At 40.6% G+C, this 20,674-nt stretch overlaps 1 protein-coding gene across 2 annotated transcripts in view; it reads left to right on the top strand.

Moving 5' to 3' along the window:
- Positions 1 to 20,674, top strand: part of NKD1 (NKD inhibitor of WNT signaling pathway 1) — a 108,858-nt gene that overhangs the window by 744 nt on the left and 87,440 nt on the right. For both annotated transcript variants that reach the window (XM_032121817.1, XM_032121816.1), the window contains exon 3: positions 153 to 298. In XM_032121817.1, the coding sequence (XP_031977708.1) occupies positions 153 to 298 (146 nt within the window). The remainder of the gene's footprint in view (positions 1 to 152; positions 299 to 20,674) is intronic.

Genomic DNA, 20,674 nt, shown 5'->3' with positions numbered 1-20,674 from the left:
CCCTCAACTTTCCGCCGCGCTTTGCGCTCTGCGCGGCCGCCCCGCTCCCGGTCCCGGCTCCAGCCCCAGCCCCGGCTGGGCTCGGGGATGGCCGCGGGGGTCGGGCGGGCTCTGCGGGCGGCTCAGCGGCGGCATTGTCTTCTCTTTTCTAGGTGATAGTTTTGCGGTGAACGCCACTCTGGCTCGCAGAGGGCTGGAGGACTGGCTGGTGAAGCAGAAATACTCCGGGGGCGGCAGCAGCTCGGGACTCCAGCACGGCTGCCAGCACCGCGCCGTGTGCAGGCTCTCCAGCGCCAGGGTATGTCAGCTTCCTCGCTGCCCCCCCGCCCCTTCCTTTTGAAATAGTGAAAAGCAAAAGCTCTTTCTACATCCCTCTTTCCCTCCCAAGGGGCGGTTGTGCAAAGGAAGGTTTTCTTTGCCCTAATGTTGCTCCGAGGCGCTGCCCCGTGGGTGGTTTCCTTCAGTCCTTTGATGAAGTTAGGAGCTGCAGAGCAAACTTGGTGAGGGTACAAAAGCCAGAGGAGTAAGGGAACCTGACTGGTGGTGTCTGGGCAGTACGGTTAGAGCAAAACCTTTCACAAACAGGAACAAACAATCTTTGGGGAAAACCCAGCACCCAGCCAGTGTGCGGTAGCTTGTAAACCCTGATTATTAGTACACAAGTTTGCCTGTGACATTTTGGCAGGCAAGGAGAAGTCCCCGAAGAGTTATTGTTATTTATTTGCTCTTTGCTAATAACGTGAGGCTGACTTTATCCACAAGAGTTTCTGTGCCAGTCACTTGTCCTGGTTGTTTCACTGGTCACTTTCCACCCCTTCTCTTTCCTTCAGTCCTTCATGTAAAGCAGGGCTGGAGGAAATGTTTCAGTCGCCGTTTTCTTTTATTTATTTTTAATGTTGTCTCTTTAAACAAAGAGGCATGATGGGAGGTAAACAGACTTAGCGTTACTTAGATATGGTCCTCATAGTGTTTCAGGGTGTGATCCAGAGCTTATTGATGTTTACTGAAAGACTCCCATTGACTTTGGATCAAGCCCTGAAAGCTTCATCACTGGAAAGGTAACCTGAGAGATGGGGAGATTGGAATCTGTGCTTCCCAGCAAGCAGTGTGGCTTTGAAAGTGCAAGCAGAGCCAGGGCCACCAAACCTCCTGCAGGCTCTTCACTTTGTTAGCTACCAGTTGTATTGTCAGAAGCCTGGACTTGTGTCTCAAGGAAAAATTAACTTGCAAGTCAAGAACACTTCATTTTAGGTGGGATGTGAAAGTGAGTAGAAGATATGTAGCATGGGAAAAGCTAATGATGACATTTAGATTCCACCAGTATTGCATTTTGAGGAGAATAAATTGCGTGAGAGTCGCTAGAAGTAAAGACAAAGGGGGTAAGATATTGATGTGTTTGTAACTGATGAGCATAATCACCTTCAACTTGCAGGTATGATTGGTTGAAGTGATATTTATTGTGCTTTACTTGGAAAAAGTAAGTCCAAAGAAAGAAATTTTCATTAATAATAGTACATACTAAGATACAGATGCAAAGAGTAAAAACACATGTTTTTAATTATTTTCTAATTATCCCAATTTTGGTAAGTCAAGGTTTTTAGATATGTTCTACCTTTCACATGTACATTTTCTAGAAAAGAAGCTCAATTCACCAAGCTAAACATAGATTTAATGTATAAGAGTTAAAGGTAAAAACTCTGACTTCAGTTTGTGAAATGTATTTTCTTCCACAAAGGTAATTTGCTTTCTGAAAAGAAAGAGAAAATATCTTTTGTCAAAGATACTTTCTATTCACAACACTCTTCAGTTGGCAGTTTTGTGAAGTCTGCTCAGCTGGAATGATAGTAGAACAGTATCTCCCCTCTTACTCAAGAGGAAGTCCTCCTCATGATGTCTCAGCAATTAGCAAGCCATTAACTAAATATTAGTCTACAGTTTTAGTACATTATAAAACTGTAAATAGGTTTAAGTGTGTTTAAAAGCACTGTTCCCATGAGGCTTTTTACTGTCATCCTTATAGAGCTGTTTCTGAATGTTCAAAAATATTTGCCATTTATTGCCTAATATATTTGGTAGTATCTGTATGCATGTATGACCTGCTAATTGATTTAGTTTAATTGTCATCCTGTCACAGGCAGCTGTGACAGCTACATTAAAGTTCCTTTAAAATATGAAGTTTTGGAATATGGAAGGATGCATTTCTAATCCTACATTGGAACCAGATGTGCCATATGTACAGTCATTTTGACAAGGATTTCGGAGTCACAGCTATTGACTCCATAACTGAGGTTGCATGACTGCTTCTCTTCTGAGATCCCTTTGATCTCTTGTGTAATTATACCAAGATTCAAAGGGAATTTTAGTCTAACCTCTTGGTTCTTCAGTCTCCTCAAGATGTAGAAATAGTAGTTTCTTCTGCTAATGGTTAGTCACAGGGTTGTGTGGGACAGTTGTGTAGTCCCTAACAATGTAGTAGTGTTGCATGTGAATTGCCCAAGGACTCTTCTCCTTATTACTTCAAAATTCATCCTAAAATATTCAATCAGCTTACAAGGCTCTGTGGAATTTATGGACACAGTTATATTGTGTCGCAGCTGAAACTGTGACTTCTCAGTAAAGCATGGTTTTTTTTTTCCCCAAAATGGATCCCAAGTTGCTGTGTTTGTGGCTTACGGCAAAGAGCTAGATTAAACACTGACAAAAATATCTGCATTCACAGAAATATACAGCTGTGTTTAAAAAAAAAATAATGGTCCTAGAAATAATTTTCCTAGTAGGAATCCTTAACCAGAGCTTTGTTGATAGTGGTTTTGTTAGTATGTAGGGCCTTTTTGATGAAATTCAGCTTACTTCCAAAGACCTGTTGATGGGAGAGGAGACCACTTACTCTGAAGAGGTTCCAAGACTGAAAATTCAAATATTTGGATAATTTTTATCAGAACTTGGATGTGATAATGCAATTTGATTTCTATTACTCTCTATAAGCCAAAAATTTAGTCTTGGTTTTAGTTGGAAGGCTGTTTCTCTCAAGGACAGACACTGAATTGTTCTGCTAAAGTTAGTCATCCAGGGGAGATGACACTGAAGTTCAGGGGATTCATGCAGTGTTTTACAAGAGGAATGAGTGACTAATACAGGGAAGCAGTAAAGTTTTCATTTGTAGTCCTCGCTAGCATGATGGAATTTAAAGTTGTTGTGGAGGGGAGGTCTTTACATCAATTCACTCAAGAGGTGTTGGACTCAAGGACAGTTCAATCATATGACACCTTTCCTCCTCCCGAGCAGAAGTTTTGAGAGTTTCTTGGTTAGAGCAGACTTCCCTCAGCTGATATGTTGTCCATGTCGTGTCCTGTCCATCTATCTCTCCCCTCCAGTTTACTGAAAGAACAGTAATTAGTGTCCAGCTATTGCCAAAAACACCAGTCTTCGAGAAGGATCTCCTGGTAGATTGCTGGGTGAAGGCATGAGCTAGGGGAAGGGGAGTGTGTCCGAAATCAGCGCCTGTGGCGTGTCTGCAACTGGCTGTGCTGGGTGAGAGCTCTGATCTCATTTAACCATTGCCACCCGCCCAGCAGGGGCTGCTCTGCTCTAAGTGTTTTAATGACTCTGGAGGCCGAGGGCTGGCCTGCAGCTTCCACAAAGTGAAGGATTAAAGAGAAAAGGAATTCTGTTGCATCCATGAAAAGTATGAGATCCAGAGTCATCTTCTGGTTTCAAAGCTAATTGAAACCACTCAGGCTGTAAATCTGCTAGAGCAACTGAACACACTTCTTTTGCTGCTCTATGAATGAGTTAACTTGTATCCAGAAAGGTTTTCTGATACTGTGGATTATCCTGTATAATGCTTAAATTTATTCAGTGTGTTTACTTTTACAAACTATTTTTGGAAATCAACATTGTTTGCAAATAGTCATGTATTTATTTATTTAACTGAGAAATAGTTCTGTGCTAGAGGGGGGAATATTAAATATGACATTTGCTTAGTTCCATTTACTTTTATCTTCAAAGCCATAAGAAATTTTACTAGGTTCTTGTGTGTCTCATTGAGATCTGTGCTTGGGAATGGAAAAAATACCATATTTTTGATTAAATTTCAAACTAGCTCTCAATGAGCCGCATTGTAGGTACTCATTTTAGGTAAAATAGAAATGACTTTAACTTACCACTTCTGATGGTCTCGTTGGTGCTAGTGATCCTCATGTTCAACCCTCATTGATATTAATTAGAGTTGAGTTTGGGTTTGGGACTAATACAGTATGAAATGCTGAGGCACATCAGTACTTCAGAGGTGGGGCTTGTTCTCCATTTGTTCTGTGCCTGTAACTGCCAGTGACATTAATGGGCATTCCTTGCATGGCTGAGAGGAGACAACACCAGTGTCAACTTCACTGCTCCTCTAGTATGATCAATCCTAAATTTACAAAAAAAGCCCTTCCCAGTCCCCCACCGTTAAAAAGTGTGTGTGTGTGTGTGCATATTAAAAATACGTTGCCTTATGGAAGACACAGCTGGGTAGGTCATTCATCCAAAATGAAAAAAAGGAACAGAAATTAGACTTTTTTAGTGTTGTGTACATGCTATGGTTTAAAAGCTGTTGAAATGCAGGATTTAATTGTAGCACTACTTTGGGGTCATTTCATGGGTAGAGTGACATTTGAAAGACTGCCTTCTTATTGGTATGGTGACAAGAGCAATGAAAGTTTCCTTGGATGCTATCTTGTGTGACTGCTTGAAGTGATCTTTTTAACTGAAATATAATATTTTCAAGTCCATTAATGTCAGTATTATATAGATAATTATTTTTGTTGACTCTGAGGATAAAATAAACAACAGACTCAGGAGTGCTAGATATTGGTATGACTAAAAAGTATTTTAGCACTCAAAAATATTGTCTATGGCATTTAAAATAAAATTACCAAACTTTGTATTGAGAGAGAGAAAAGCAGAATCTTATTTAGTGTTGAAATTTAGTGCCAACAAACCAAGATAATTTAATTAGTGGTGTACACAGTATATCTTGACAGCTCTGGTTTGGGAAAATTATAATATGAATATTAACAATCAAAGAGTCTCTGAAAGCGTTAGTGCCATGGTGATGAGATTAGTGAATTGGCCAATACTATAGCAGAAAGCTGGATTCCAAGGGAATTATCCTTGAATGATACCAGTTGGTGCAATTAAAAGCCACAATTCAGTTGCCATATGGAAAGTGTTAGGCATCCTTATATGGTTTCAAAGCTATGTGCCAGAGGTTAAATTGACATATGAAGAGAAGCAAAAATTAAATATTTTGTGTTATGAAATTAAAAGTTGACTTTGCTTGAGCCATATGGAGGCGGTAGATGGAAGACTCTGTATTTCATCAGGGCTTGTTTTATAGGTGTTTCAGATTTAATGTGGTGCACTCATAATTTGGCATGTTGATTGGAAAGCTGAATGGCCCGTGAAGTTTCCGCAAACAGTCTCATTAAAGGAACTTTTTTTGGTCTCTAACAACCCTCCTTCTCCCACCCCCACTAAAGTGGAGTTACGTAGGTTGGTATTTGTAAGGAGAAAGCATATTCTCTGTAGTAGCTGGGTCAAGTCCTCATATGTGTCCCTTGGGGTACTGATAGTCCCTGTTGGCTTAGTGAAACCTTAATTCTTCTGAATGAGGAGGCCTTGGTGACGGAGTATATTTTCTTCTGTAAACCGGGATGAAAAGTGACAACAATACGTTATATTCTTTAATGTCTTAAATGTAAATAATGCAGTCCAGACTTCACACTAAAACTTTAGTTATACCAAAAATGGGATATTTGTAGCACATGATTGTTGACATATGGGAATGTTCTTTACAGCAGCATTCATTAACAGAAGGGTTTTCTGTAGGTTTTGAGATCTGTAATAAGACCCAGGAGGAGCTCAGTAAGTGGCTATTTGTATGCACCCTTCAGAAGAAGATCTTAGTTGACTTTTATGGTTTCTTTTGAGTTGAGTTATGAACAGAGGAAAGAGAAATCTCTTGAGTATTGAAACTTTGTGGGAGTTAGTTTTTCCAAAGTTGGGGAAATAATTGTTCGGTGATGATATTTAAATCAGTATGGAACATTGCTCCCAGTGCTGCAGATGTTGGCCTTTATAGAAATCCTTGCAGACGGATTTTGCTTTTTGAATGTCAGCATCAAACCCTGGTTGGAAAGCAAATGGTAGATGTTCAGATGTACAAAATACTTGAAGTATTTTTGGTTTTTTTTTGTAATGGAACCACTTTTCTTCTTCATATACCAGTTACTTTGAATACCTGTGAGTTTCCAAACTATGTGATATTTATAGATTTCTTTTCATGGAAAGTGAGGTAAAGTTTTAGTTAAAAAAATTAATGTGAAGGAATGGTCAAATATACTTTCTCTGTGAATTTATTTAGTCATATCTGCCAACATTGGCAGCAAAACTAAGCCTGTATTTACTCCTACAGAGTAACTACAGCTGTGGGAGACTGAGTTGGACTGTATTCCATTCAAGAATTATTAACCAAGTTCCAAATGCAAAATCTTCATTGTGTCTGATTTTTGAGCCAGCAAAGCATGTTTGTATTGCAGTATCTCATGATATTTCTCTTGCAGTGGTGGAAGGCCAGTGGTGCTAGCTGTGGTGAAAGGGCTGTGCTGGCTTTTAGTGTAAGCTAAGAGAAAGGGGAAATGATTTGTGTACCTTCAGCCACTGCTGCCCTGGTCTCTGCAAGGGCCACGGTTGTACAGGGCATTTACTTTTTGTAGGCTTCTGGATATATTGTCATCAGAGCAATATGGCATGTATTTTGTCTTCTAATTTGAAGAATTATAGGGGCACTTCTGAACATGTGAGACACCCTTTTTTGAGTTGGAAAGTCCTGTATAGTTAGTGTGTTCCAAATAGACTGCTGCCATGTAACCTCATGTCCACTGTTTAATAAGGACGATCTGTTGGCTTGCCATGGGACTTGGCTTTCCAACAGGCTTCTGTCTGTAAGCAATTGTTCAACTGGATTCCCTAATCTCTACATATTTGCGTCTCACATGACCTGATAGGTGCCCATCATACGTCAGGAATACTTCTGGTTTAGTCATACAGAATCTAATTGTTTAAGGAAGGGAGTAGCCCTTGAGAAAAGGTGCTGCTAGGGGACCTCATCAATGTCTATCAGTATCTGAAGGGATGGTGTCAAGAGGCTGGACACCAGGCTCTGCTTGGTGGTACCAAATAATAGGAGAAGAGGCAATGGGGAGAAACTGATGCACAGAAATTTCCACCTGAACATGAGGAAGAACTTCTTTCCTGTGCAGTGACCGAGCACTGGAACAGATTATGCAGAGAGGCTGTGGAGTCTCCCTCCACTGGAGAGATTCAAGAGCCATGTGGACACAATCCTGTGCCCTGTGCTCTGGGATGGCCCTGCTGGAGCAGGGAGGTTGGACCAGATGACCCATTGTGGTCCCTTCCAGCCTGAACCACTCTGCAATTCTGTGGTTTGGCCTATTGCATATTATAGGGCAATAAATGATCCTGTTGTTTTGGTCCGTAAAACTTCTGGTGGTGTAAATAATTTTGCTCCTCAGATGACCAGACAGAAATTTTGACTTCAGTGCCCGAGAGGGTCCTCAATGACCAAGAAGAGCCCTGTAAAAACACACCTAAAGGGTCCCACCAGCCACTAACCCCTCAGCAGGGGGAACAGAAGACCCTGTGGTTCCTTGGTTCAGACCAAGGTTCCTGCCAAATATACATGAGAAGTAGTTGTTCCTTAAACCTAGGGCTGTTGTTAATAAAATTTAATACTTGTGAACAAGGCTTATCAGGCAAGCAGTTTTTCTGCATTTTGTGATAGTTTGGTAATTTTGTCCAATAACCCTTCTCAATCTGAGAATTCAGTGGACTCTGAAACTCACTGAGTTGACTGTGATGGGGAGTGGGTGTCTCGATTACACCTTGAAAAAGGAAATCTACCAGTCTTGCTTTCAGTTTTGATGGGTTTGGATTTAAATGCAGGCTCAGCGGCTCTTGTTCTTTGTATCATTTGCAATGAGAATGCCTTGAGAATGTGAGATCCTCCCTTAAATGCGGAAGATCAGTTATGTTTTGAGGAAAATTTGCAGCAGAGAACTTCTAAGGTGCCTGGAATTTTCAGCCATGTATCCTTGGACTTCTGACTAACAAATGCAGGCAGTGTATGTTGCTTTAGCTCAGAGGTGGATTGGCATGTGGTCAGAACAGTCTGTGCACTGTCCATCCAGAGAAATACTTTGTATTTTGCAATTAGGGTGGAATTTAATGCATTTGGGGGCATTACTGTGGCAGCTTTAAAGGGATTAAATATATTGAGGTTCCTATTAAAGTATAACATTGTGATTCAAGATCTGTGAAAGAAAATCATGCATGGGTGTTTGATCTTGGGGTGCAGCCACACATGCTGTGAGGCATAAAATAAGGGGATAGACTCAGTAGGGAAGTGACAGAACAAAGTACTGTCTTCCAGGAGAAATGGGATTTGGGAGCAGCCTCGGATCTTTTGATCCATACTCTGATGCGAATGATGAGTGGTACGGAGGTGACAGATTTGTCTTGGGGGAGGAAGGAGAACGGTGGGTAGTGTGTCACGTTGCCCTTGGAGATAGTTTGCTGTCTGATTCCCCAAAGATTTGATAGTGGTAGGTAAGGACTAAGCTTCTTCTTGTCCTATCTTAAAAATCTTTTATAGTTCCAGGACAGTTAGTTTCAGGAGAGTTAGGTAAGGAGGGTAGTAGCTGTAAGGCTAAGCCTTGTAAGTTAAGTGCACAGAAAGAACAAGTGCCTGTTTGGGGAATGGGAATTTTCTCTGAGCATAAAGTGTCCCAGTCCTGAGCTCACAGAATAACAAGCAGTCTCTGTATTGCGTAAGATGCTGCGGTTAAGCCTGTATCAGAGTTTCTGTAATAAACTACTCTTTTTGAAACAACAAATAATAATTTTGCCTGTGAACTTTCCAAGTCTCTCTCTCTTCGTGTAGTGTACGTGTGCATACACTACGGACACTCATTCCCCTGTAAAGAGAGAACATCACAGTCTAGCAAACAGAATATCTGTCATTCCAACTGAGCAAAGGTCTAAGGCAATAACCCAAAATATCCTGGAAGAAATTCTAAAAAGCATTGAGGAAATCAATCGTCTGATCCTAGAGGAAGGTCTTTGATGTAATCCTGGTAAGTTTATACTGGGATCTTGCCTATTTATGGTCGGTCATAGACTTTCTATATGAAAAGTGGATCAAATAATTTCATAAGCTCCTGCTGTAAAAAAAGCTGGTTGATAATTTTCTAAAGCGTACACACTGTTTAAATGTAGATTGCGGTTTTTAGCAGAAGCCCAGGTGGGGAGGAAGGGCTTTTCAAAACAAGTACCTACAGGAAAATAAATAATACTTTGATATTTTTTCCCATGGAAAAACTGTGCCTCATTTAGCCATGCTGAATATTTAATTTTATTTTGAGGATAAACTTCATAGGTTATCTCAGTTAAAGCCACTTTTATTTATGCAAAGCTTATGTGCAAGGTCTTTTTCCTGGTGTGGATATGCATGTAAAAGGAGTTATTTCAAATACCATAAATAAATTACATTTAGATGTATATTTTTAACTAACTCAGTGCAGTTAGGTAAGACTGTTTTTATAATTTTTGAAAATTCTGCATTATTTCTGGTATGCTTTGATGCAAAAGTCCTGCTGTAACAGAGGGGAAACTTCTCACTGCTTTTAGTAGTTTTGTATTGGGTTCTCTGCCACATCAGTGGAAGACGGGGGAAGGTTCAAGAGACTAATATTCTTTTAATCTGGCAGCTACATTGCTGGTGTAATGGCAGTGTATTTTCCCCTGCAGATGCAGTTTATCTGATCATTTTGTGACAGGTTCACAAAAGTTTTTCCCAGCTGTACTGCCACTTAAATTCCCATTTGTAATTAGCAATGTAATTTTCCAGATAGGTTTAAAAAGCATGTTTTGAAAGAGGCTATTCCCACAGCACTGCTTAATACCCATTAAAATGCCACATTTTTATTGTATGAAGGTGTTTTTTTATCTAATTAGGTTGGTTTGTTAAAGTATTGCACCACAGTCTCTTTTTTTCTTTTCCTTCTACTCTAGGGCTGTTTTCAGTCATTTATTTATGACTGATAGGAAGCACACAAAATCTTTAACTCTGGACTAATGCACAGCATAAAGAAGTAAATGAGATCTCTTCCTGTGTGCTATTGTACAGGGCTTTACTTTGAAAGACAGTTGCTCTTGGACTACAACATGGTGATATGCAACAGAAAGGAAAAAAAACCCCAGCACTTGGAAAGGAAGTATTGTATTCATTGATGCTATATAGACTTCACTGGAATTTGGTCATCAACCTTACCATGGCATTCTTTTCCAGATGTGGTGTTTGATTTCTTTTTCTTTTAAATTTTAAGGAAAAAAAGAAATATTTTTGTTAGAAATGTGCAATGAAATTCAAAAGTAAGGCACATTGAAGTAGCTCTGTGTCCTTGGACATTTGCTGCTATCCAGGAGGGACTAGCTAGACTGCAGCATGCAGGTGTTGCTTGTGCTTATTGATTAAACATACACGTGCTGTTTAAATACAGAACAAACCTCTGCTAAAACACTCTATCCTTAATCTATGGCACCTCTGATTTTCCCCATTTTGGAAAGACAGAAACCAAAGGCACTGCAGTGGGAAGCCCCCTCGATTTGGCAATAATTGAATAACAGACAATGGGTAATGTCCTGTGGGAGAAGCAGAAAGGCTGTGAGGTCCCTTATTAGCTCTGCAAGAGTAATCTGACCCTCCTCATGTGTTTCTGATGGCAACACTGGCAGTCCTCTCTCCTCAAAAATGAGGGGAATTTCACCACCACTGGGGAAAGTAGGAGAGCTTGTCAAACACAGAAGAGCAGAACGGTTAGATAAGAAAAATGCTAATGATGCGCCTTTAGGGGTATGTTTTAAGAAAGGAAAGAGTCCTGGCCTAGTGTCTGAGTCTGAGTGTCTGAGTGTCTCCTAATATCAGCAGGAACCCTTTCCAAAGGCAGGGTGAGGTTCGTTCCTTCCACACTCTGAACTGACATGGGCTCTAGTCAAGATCATCTGCTATTGCTCATCAATTCCAATATCCAGTAGTATGAGGATTGGGTAGCCACTGCTGCCTTCAGCTAGTGACTTCTGAGAGGCACTCCAGCCTGAGAGACCTGCCAGATCAGGGGGTGGATGTGCTTTAAATTGGGCTGGCACAGCTCACTGATGCTAGCGGGCTGGGTGCTAATAGCTGGTGGCAGAGCTGGGTGGAGGGAGCTAACTTTGCTAGAAAAGCCTTCTGATGTTCAGTCTTATCTGTGTGTAAATGGGAGAGGAAAAACCCCATGTGTTACCTGGACTTAGCCATCCACAGCTAAGAATCTTCCTTCTGACAAAGTGATGAGCACTATTCTGTGTCATGCCTGGCTGCGTTCTAAACTCTGTTGTAAGCCTCGTGCAGCACTGGTTTGCAGTGGCCCTTCTTGCAGGGTGATGCCTTCCCTCTGTGTCAGCACTGCTGTGGCCAGGTAGAGTGGCCTTTCTTCTGCTGACCAAGGTCTGCTTACGGCTGGATTTCCCCAAACTTCACATGTCTGCTGGAACTGCCTGCCTGTGTTGTACAGAGAAGGAAATGGTACATGCTTTGCCACACAGTTTTGTGACTGTGCTGTTGATAGGAGAGCTTTTGGAGTGAGTGATCTTTGTGGAATATAAAGGGTTACGTTGTTGAAGTTACCCAGGCGCCAATCCACTGGCACACCGCAGGTGATCTCGGAGTGAATGTTGTTTAAAGCGCCTGTCCCACGGTTTCACAAATGTGCTCTGACCAGAGGATGTTTTTCTAACTTCAAAGGGCTTCTCAGGCTGGCTTGGTGCCTCACAGACTGAGTCCACAATTCCTCTCTGCTCATGATGTGTTCTAACCATGTGTGATTTTTTTGGTATGTGATGTTTTCTTAAAGAGGCATTGACCTGTGTTCAAGTGAAACTTGCTCTTAAGCTTGTAAACACAGACTTGTTGTGTGGCCAGTTTTCATCTTAACTTGATGTACGTATTTTTTTTTCAAGAGCAAGAATAGATATCAAAAGGAGGGATAATTTATAGGAAAAGAAAAAAAAAAAAGGAAATAAACTTGTAGCAGCCATTTGAGTTGCACCATCCAGAGTCTTTTCCTTGAAGATCAAAGTGTGTGTCCTTTGCTGGCCATAAGGAGAAGAGCGTGTTCCCACCTCGGCTCTGTGAGCGTTACAGTGGGTACTTTGTCTGAAATGTGCCTCTGCACAAGGAGAGTGCAAGGGGGGAAAGCAAGGCAAAGAACAGTAGAAACCAGAAAGAACTTAGGCCACTTGTGAATGACCTGATTTTTTTATTTTCTTCTCTCCTTCTTTAGCAGTGTTATATTAAATTAAACTTTTAGGAACACATTTGTATGTTTTTAAATATTTAAGGTTTCTTTTTCTTCTGTAGTACTTTGTAGTGTAGTTTTTTGAGGGGGACTGCATTTGCTTTTTAACAATGAGAATTAGAAATGGCTGAGATTTTGTAGGCCAAATCCTTTTACTTCTGAAGTTCAGTAACTCTCTGTTAATTCTGCCGAGAGCAGGATTAGGCCCTGAAACAGCTTCTGAGGTACACTCTGCTCCAGCAGCTGTGGTTGTGGATCCAGGAAGGTCTAGTTAGTGTTCACTAAGCTGCAGTGGTGGATGCTGTTTTTTGCAATGCTTTTTGCGTTTAGTAAGGCTAGAAGAAGTGGGCTAGTTTGAGGTTTTAAAGTACTAATTCTGAGTTTACTGGTATTGCTATTATGGATGGTTTTGAGTTTATTAAAAAAACAAAAACAAACAAAAAACACAGCAGTAAAATAAACCCTTTCTTCAAAGAAACCAATACCTTATAAGCCAGACCATAATACTTTCTGTTTGGCAAGGGATTAAGAAGTATCATCTGCTGTGGGAGTAAAACATCACACTGTGAATGGCATGCTGTGAACAATATATCTCAGCTGTGCAATGAAGTTTTGCTCCTCATGAGTAACAGTACTGCAAACTAGCACTTAATAATTAATCCAGCTTTCAAATGCATCTTGATCCCAAGGTCCTCATCCAGATGAGATCTTGGAGAAGTTAGTGATGTCTAGGGCCTAAGCCCTAACAGCAAATAACCTGTGCTACCCTGCCATCCCATGGTTATCAACAGGAACCATCCCACCACGTTTATTTTGGCTGGTCTTAAAGCAGGTGGCCAGAATGAGTTCCTAGTTTCAAAGTCACAGCTGCTGCTTTGAAATTGTGTAAGAAGGGCTTTGGTTTCTTAACACAAAATAACTGAGCTGCTGTTTAGTATTAGAGCATCATTATTCTGGGAAATGCACCCTTCGTTTTAAAAATATCTTTCCTATGGAAGTTGAAAGTTTATACCTCATGATTCTAAGGTCAAAGAGCTGAAATAGTTCCTTGTTTGAAGGATGGTTGTAAATACTTAGAATTTCTCAGTGACTTGAAACGAGTGGAATCTGGAGGTAGTATTAAAATTGACAGCAGTATTAGGAACACAGAATTACTGTAGGGATCTCTTGTGTGTTGGCATTAGGTAAATTAGAGGAGGATTGTTTTGGGCAACTGTAATTTAAGATTTTTCTCCTTTAGCTGGATGTCTTTGTGGGAGTTACCCCCAAAATATTACATGTTTATCAATTAAAAGACCAAATGGATTTTATACCATCACAGAAATGATGTTGTGATTAAGTAGAAGGAAGTGTTCCATTACAAATCCCCATTTGGCTCCTTGCAAAATTTTATTTTAAAATGAGCCATCTTGGATGATTTTTTCAGTAGCGTCAGCAACAGTGTCAGCAGAATGGTGAATTTGTGTCGCTGGAAGTATAAAGAGAATTCATGAAGGAGTTTGTGTTAAGCATAGTTTTCTTTTTTATAAAAAAGGATTCTATTCACTGTGGGTTTTTTTCTTCTTTTGTATTCCTTGCCACCTTATGATATTATAATGTTTTTCGCCTAGTTTCAAAATTTCATAGATATATATTTATAAAAAATATATGTCATGTAAGCCTTTTTCTAGTGTAAGAGAAAGTACATTTTATGCAAGGTGCACAGCATGGGGTCTTCTGGGCCTTCAATCTCATTTGATCCTGTCTCACAAGAAATGCATCAAACAGGAATGAGCAAAATGCAATCCCCTCAGACTGGGTGAAAATGTTCTCTTAAGAAAGAAGACGAGAGAGGGCTGGTGAGAGGAAAGGCTTGACCTCTCCTCTGAAAGGAGGCCTGAAAAAAGCAAGTGGGCAGAGAAGGGAGTGCATCTTCCACTTAGGTAGACAGGCTTGGTAAAGGATGGAAAGGGCAAAATTAGAGTATTGGGGATACAGTCAAACAAATTAGTCCAATTTGCATGCATACAGTCTATCAGAATCACTGACTTGGTTGTTAAGGAGAAGACGTGAGAATGGGCACATCAGAAGTACAGCCAGTACAGATGGGATACCTGGGCTGTGCCCTTAATCCTTTTTGCTCCCATCATAAAATAATTTTTGCTTGTGTTTTCATCTTGTGACTGAAATTCTAGTAGCTCAGTCTGTTGGGAACTGTGTGTTCTAGTGCAGTGCTTCTTAGATTTATCCATTTGCACATGATGCTGGACCATATTTTATATTCAGGTGTATGTGGCAGAGAGATCCCTACGAGGTTAAAGCTCTCTGTGGTTCAGACACAGACTCTGATAACAGCATGTGCCTTTCCTAACTGGGCTGCCTGGTGTTGCCCCTTGGGTCTCTGCTTAGTGGTTGGGATTTTCATGGGTAAGATGTCAGCCCTGTTGTACTTAAGGAGATGGGGTAATAGGTTAAACACAGCTTTCTTAAGCTCTCTCGATCACAAGGTAGGTAGGCTTTGAAGTCATCTGAGATTAGCAGACTGGCCTGGTGGCTGAGATGTGAAGCAGGGAGGTGTTTGTGATGTGGGTGGCCAGGGATGGGCAGCCACTGCTGTGGTGCTACCTGGTCTCTGAAACTCTGAATTTATGGTTTAAGAGTGAGATCCAGGAGCCATGAATTCTAGTCCAGATCCTAGCTTCATGTGTATGTCTTTTCTAAAGTTGCTCATATGTTTGCAGGCACCCAAAATTGCTAAACACTTGCCACTCATTTAGTCTCATTTGTCTTCTCTTAGAACCTACTGGTTTTATCCACTTTTTCCCACTTCCCCACCAGAGAAATATTTATAATTCATGAAGAACTTCAGTGCCAGCTGTACTCTTAATTCATTGCTATGTTTTTATGAACAAGCCTGGTATTTATCACCTACTTTCCTGAGTAAAGTAAGAATGAAAAAGAATGTTTGAATTCTCCTTGAAGTTTATATAATCTCCCCTTGCAAAATAGCCCAACCTCTTACATTGTTTCTTTTGATCTACAGTAATCTTCCTAAAATGTTTCAGAAAGGGGCCTTTCTGAACTGTCCAGCTCTTGCTACAATCCAGTGGCTCAAGACATCTAATTCTAAAAACTTTGTATTAATCAAAGCAGTTCTGACATACAGAAAGAAAAGACATTTTACATCTCACTTATCTGAACGAGACTTTGGACAAGGTTGTAGAAGATGGTGAGAGGGATGTGTCTTTCATGTATGAGCTGAATCTCCACTTTCATGGAGGCCTGTCCAAGGAAATGTGCATTCAGGTGATGTGGACTTCCTGCTTTTTGCTGTACCTTGCTCTTGGTGATGCTTTTAAAGTCAGGGCAAGATTAATAGGAATGTAGGGACAGAGGGTATGGCTGGCACACGTGTAAATCATAATAGGTATACAGTACAGCATGAGGAGAATGCCAGACTTTCACCACTGTTACTAAATGAAATGGACTACACAGACATAACTAAAGGGGGAAGGAAAGGGTTTGTTCAAAGTTCGGCTGAAGACAAGCTCTGATGCACCAGTTAGACTGGAAACTTTGCAAGGAGATGAGTTTTTTTCTGGTGTTTCCTTGAATAATGAAATTAACCTCTCTTGAAGGTTATTCTCTGGAGCAGCAGAGTTTGTACATGAGTGAAATGCATGTCAAAATGTTTACAAAGAACTGAAGTGGGGTGGTGAGTCAAAGCAGTAGGCTTTTCTTTGCACCGGCTTTGTAGTGGAGAGCCTTATAATGAGGGCGAACTATGCCTCCGATTCCGGTGGGCCTTTGTGCTATCTGGAGCACAAAGTGGAGCAGGTTTACAGGTTAATTAACACCTCTTCCCTCCTGCTTTGGTGCTGGCTGTGATGCATCACCCACGGTCATGTTTAGAAATGGTGACTGATGGTTAGTGATGGTACTCCCAAGCTTTTTAGTTGGTGCTGCTGAATTCTCCGCTGCGAATGTGATTTGTTCTTTTAAACAATAGAGAGTACTGCTAAATATATGGTGTTGAAGAGGCACTTATTGTCCTGTCAGCCTGGCAGCAGTGAGCACACCCCCAGAACTGTGTGTTGCAGCCAGGCACATCCCAGTCTGTAGCTTCCCTGCTCCCCATTCCTTGTAAATATGAAGAGAATTCAGAAATATTCTGCCTGTCTAAAGAGGATTTTATGGCATCTCAAACCCTATTATTATGTATTTAAGGATGATTTCTCTGAGTATTGAATCGTAAGGATGGTTTTAATCTAGCAGCTCTGTGGTTTTGGAGAATTTGGCCAGTCTGGCTGGAATCAGGGTACTTTAGTCTGTGTGTTGGATATGGGCATTTGTTGTTGTTTTGGGGTTTTTTTCCCCTCTGCCTTTGGACACTGAAAGCTTTCTTTGCCACCTATTGCCCACAGATCACACTTTCTCAGTAGTTGCCCTGGGCTGCTTTCTTTCTCTCCCAGTTCCTCAGGCCTTAACACTGTATGTGTTAGATACTTCTATTTTAACAGCTACTGCCTTTCCCTTAGCTTGATTTAAATGCTACATTCTTCAGAAATTGAATCTTGGGGGAGAAACAAAACCACGTGGTGGTCTAATTACCAGGGTGTGAATTTGGTGTATAACACCAAGAATCCTTTGCAATCCTGTGTTGTCTAGCACACCAAACTAACATTTGAGGCAAGTACACACCATTTCTATTGAATAACCATACCTTGCTATACCATAGCCACTGTATAGATGGCTAACAAAAAACATGTGTGGCATATACATACTTTTGGAGCTTAAAGAATTTCTCCTCAAATCTCCTACTTCCTTACTTACCTGGTTCTGAGTGGAAAGACAGTGGCGCATAGCCCAGCTCATGAACAGAATCATTTTGGGAAGAGGACAGTGCAGAGGCAGTGCTTGGTGCCTTCCTTGAGGCAGAGTGGAAATTGGAAAGGACACTGTGATTCAGTTCAGAATCGCAGTCATCTCTCAGACAGCTCCAGGGCAGTGCAGCTCTCAGCTGCTGCCTTGCTTGCAGTGGATTATAAGGTCATAATACAGCCCACTGTGCTGAAGCAGAAAAGCAGTAAATTCATTGTCAGGAACTGCTTTATGTTGTCTAGAAATGAAGAATTCCTCTCTAAGAATGTAATACTTTTTATCCAACTTCCCAATTCCCATGCTTCAGCAGTATATTTATCTTCACTATTTTCATGCTGTGAATAGAAGGCCAAGAAACTTGTATAAAGAACTTCATTTGCAGCCAGTGATATGTGCACTGTAGCATCCTATAAAGTTAACAGGGATTAAGGTGAATGACCATGTGAGCAGGGGAGGCATCCCATCAGGAAACATATCTGTTTCTGTGTAGCAACTAAAGCAATACTATCTACAGAGTTTGAATCAAAGGCTTGGGCAACTAAACAAAGCTAATCCCCAAATATGTACTATTAAACTCATTTCCTGTGTATGGAACAAATATTGTAGGAGTTTTTGAAAAGCATTTTCCAGCCATTGTTAAGAGAGGAGTTGGGGTGTGAGCTATAAAATTCAGATCTGGGTTCAGACTTTCCCCATATTTGTGGTTTTAGTTTCAGCCTGGGTCTAGTTAGCAGGGATATAAATGTTAAAATTCACCCATGTGGCTTGAGAGATGTTCTCTGCTAGTAGTGGAAGTCTCACTTTCTCAGCATGTCTTTGTTTTAGAAAATATTTCTGCTGGGGTCAGATGCTTTCTTTTGCTAGGCAAATTCTGAATATTCAGGCAAAGAAGGACAATTTGACTAGGTCTAGTAGAGCTGAAAATGCAGCATTAATTGCCTATTAAAAATAATGCTTCTCTCATATATTCTCTTCAAGTGAAAACTTGTAAGTTCTTACAGAGAAGAAAGTAAATGTCCTATCATGCTATCTTTTTAGGAAAGCTTTTCTTTCTTTGTTTCACTTTGATAGCCTGATACATTTCATTACTCAAGTAATTGAAATTAATTGTTAGATGGCAAAGGATTAAACTAAACAACGAATAGCCTTGGTTTTGGAGAACATTAAGCAGGGAAGAAGAACACTAAGAATTATGTCCGGCAGTAAGCAGAACCTTAAGAGAAACTCACGTTGGGTAAAAGCTGTCTGTTCAGATCTGTTAAGCTGGGTCTGACTCAGCAGTGTGTTTGTAGAGTGGGAGGTTAGGGCTCTAAATTTGAATTCTCATCAGAAGGCATGATTTATGAATGGCAGTGAGAATCACTTACCCAAAAGTGAACAGGACAAATTAGCCGGGCATGGAACATGCTCTCTCCTGGGCTGTCACCCATTGTATCTGTAGCCTGGTGTGTGGCACTTAATGTAATTTCAGACTGGCCTCACTCTGAGCAGAGGCTGATAATGTGTGAACACGTGTGCTGGTGCTGGGATGGTGGCAGGAGAGTCCATCGGACACTGAGGGTGTCTGCTTTCAGAGGGGTTTTAGTGCTGACTTCTGTGGAGTCAGGCTCTGGCTGTTATAATCGTGCAGCAGAGAATATTACAGAACCAGCAATCTCAAATGCTTGGCACTTTGTTGTAAATTTAATCTATTTACATATTTCCTGTGCCACTGTACAAACAAACCAGTGGGCAGAGTCCTGAAACCATTTTCTCAGGCCAAGTTTCAATTGATACCAAAGAGGTCAGAATTGAAAGTAATCACTTGTTTAGAAGCATTTGAATGTGACCTTCAGAGAAATCATTTTCCTTTTGCTGACTTTTTGCACCCTTCATTAGGGAATTATTGAAAATCAGTAGGAAATTTCAATGAGTGCAGGCTACAACCCTGGCTGAGTTGTTAGTTGCTGTTTCTTTTGGAGTATTGCAGGGGACATCACTTCTTCAGAAACTAGCATGGGTCTAAAGTATTGTTACTCTGCACTCTCCCTCGTTCCTTCTTGAATTTGCAAATGCTCATCTTGGCCTTATTAGATCTGTGGGTACAACTGTGTGTGGGGAACTTAGGTGTATTTCGGCGTGGATGCTGAGGCCAGTCCAAGTCTGGTGGTGTGCACAGGCAGTGTGCAATGTATGGTTGTCTGCCACCATTATAATATCCTTTTGTTCCCAGAAAAAAAAAACAAAAAAACAACCAACCAATACCAAAGAGATAATGGGCAAGCTTGAAGAAATTCACAGAAGACCTAAGGGTTGTTGAACTAAGAAAACTGAAAGGGAAAATTATTTACTGCTTCTTTTTGTAGGGAAGCTGGTAAGACCCTTTGTTATAGGCATAGAGTGAAAGAATAAAAAGTCCTTTTATTTATCAGTAATTTATGTGCTTACTTGTGCAGACTTTTATTGTGATACAGAGTGTTTGCACAGCAGCTATTCTGGAATACCTATTGCAATCTGCTTCCATATGTAAACATGCCAGTAAATACTGAAGTAAAGACTGAAGGAGAATTTAGTCTATATTGTTTGACGCCTAAAAAAAGGTTACTCGGACCTGTGAAGGAGAATGATGAGGAATCACAGTGGGACTTGAGAAAAATTGGGTGTAAAGACATGGCAGTAGAGGTCTGTTTGAGTGTGGAATAATTATTGGAAAGTGGTGTAGGTTTTAGTTCCACTCAGAATTGTTAAAGCTGCACAGTTTACATCTCTTAACTGTCTCAAGTATATAATGGAAAAGGGTCTTCAAAGCTAAGTTCATTGAACTCTGTCCACTTCTCTTTCTTCTACTGAAAATATTTAATAATTGTGTGTATCTATGACAGCAAAATTGAGATGTATGGGATTTTTCTCACTTTCAATGAATATCTTGTACATGATACTATTTGACATAGAAGTGTTGTTACTTTAGGCATGGCTTTAGCAGTTTATGCTGACAGCATTTAGTTATAACTCAGAGCTCTGTCCTTTATAAAGATTAATGATCCTTGAAGTAATAAATATATTGGAAATGCCAACCCTGGAAGTTGTTTTCAATTTATAAATAGAATTGTTTTTGTAAGAGCAGACATCTTCGCCTGCTATTTCCTATAATAGGGCAGTTAGGTTTCAATATCTCAGAGGTGCTGTTGGAGAGAAAAGATCCCTTCATGAGGAATATATGTGTTGGGAAGGGCAGGAAGAGGGTGATGACAAGCCATTTTGCAATATCACGTTTGCTTATGGCTTATGGGGAGTGCTGCAAAGAGCTTGAAGCTTTTAACACATCTGAGAATTGTTGACTTTTATTCTGGTTGCCATCATTCAGTAGGCAGAAAACA

This window comes from Corvus moneduloides, chromosome 12, assembly GCF_009650955.1.
Source record: "Corvus moneduloides isolate bCorMon1 chromosome 12, bCorMon1.pri, whole genome shotgun sequence".
Classification (NCBI taxonomy): domain Eukaryota; kingdom Metazoa; phylum Chordata; class Aves; order Passeriformes; family Corvidae; genus Corvus; species Corvus moneduloides.
Note: the sequence above shows the minus strand (reverse complement) of the source record. Positions and strands in the feature narration are given on the sequence as shown.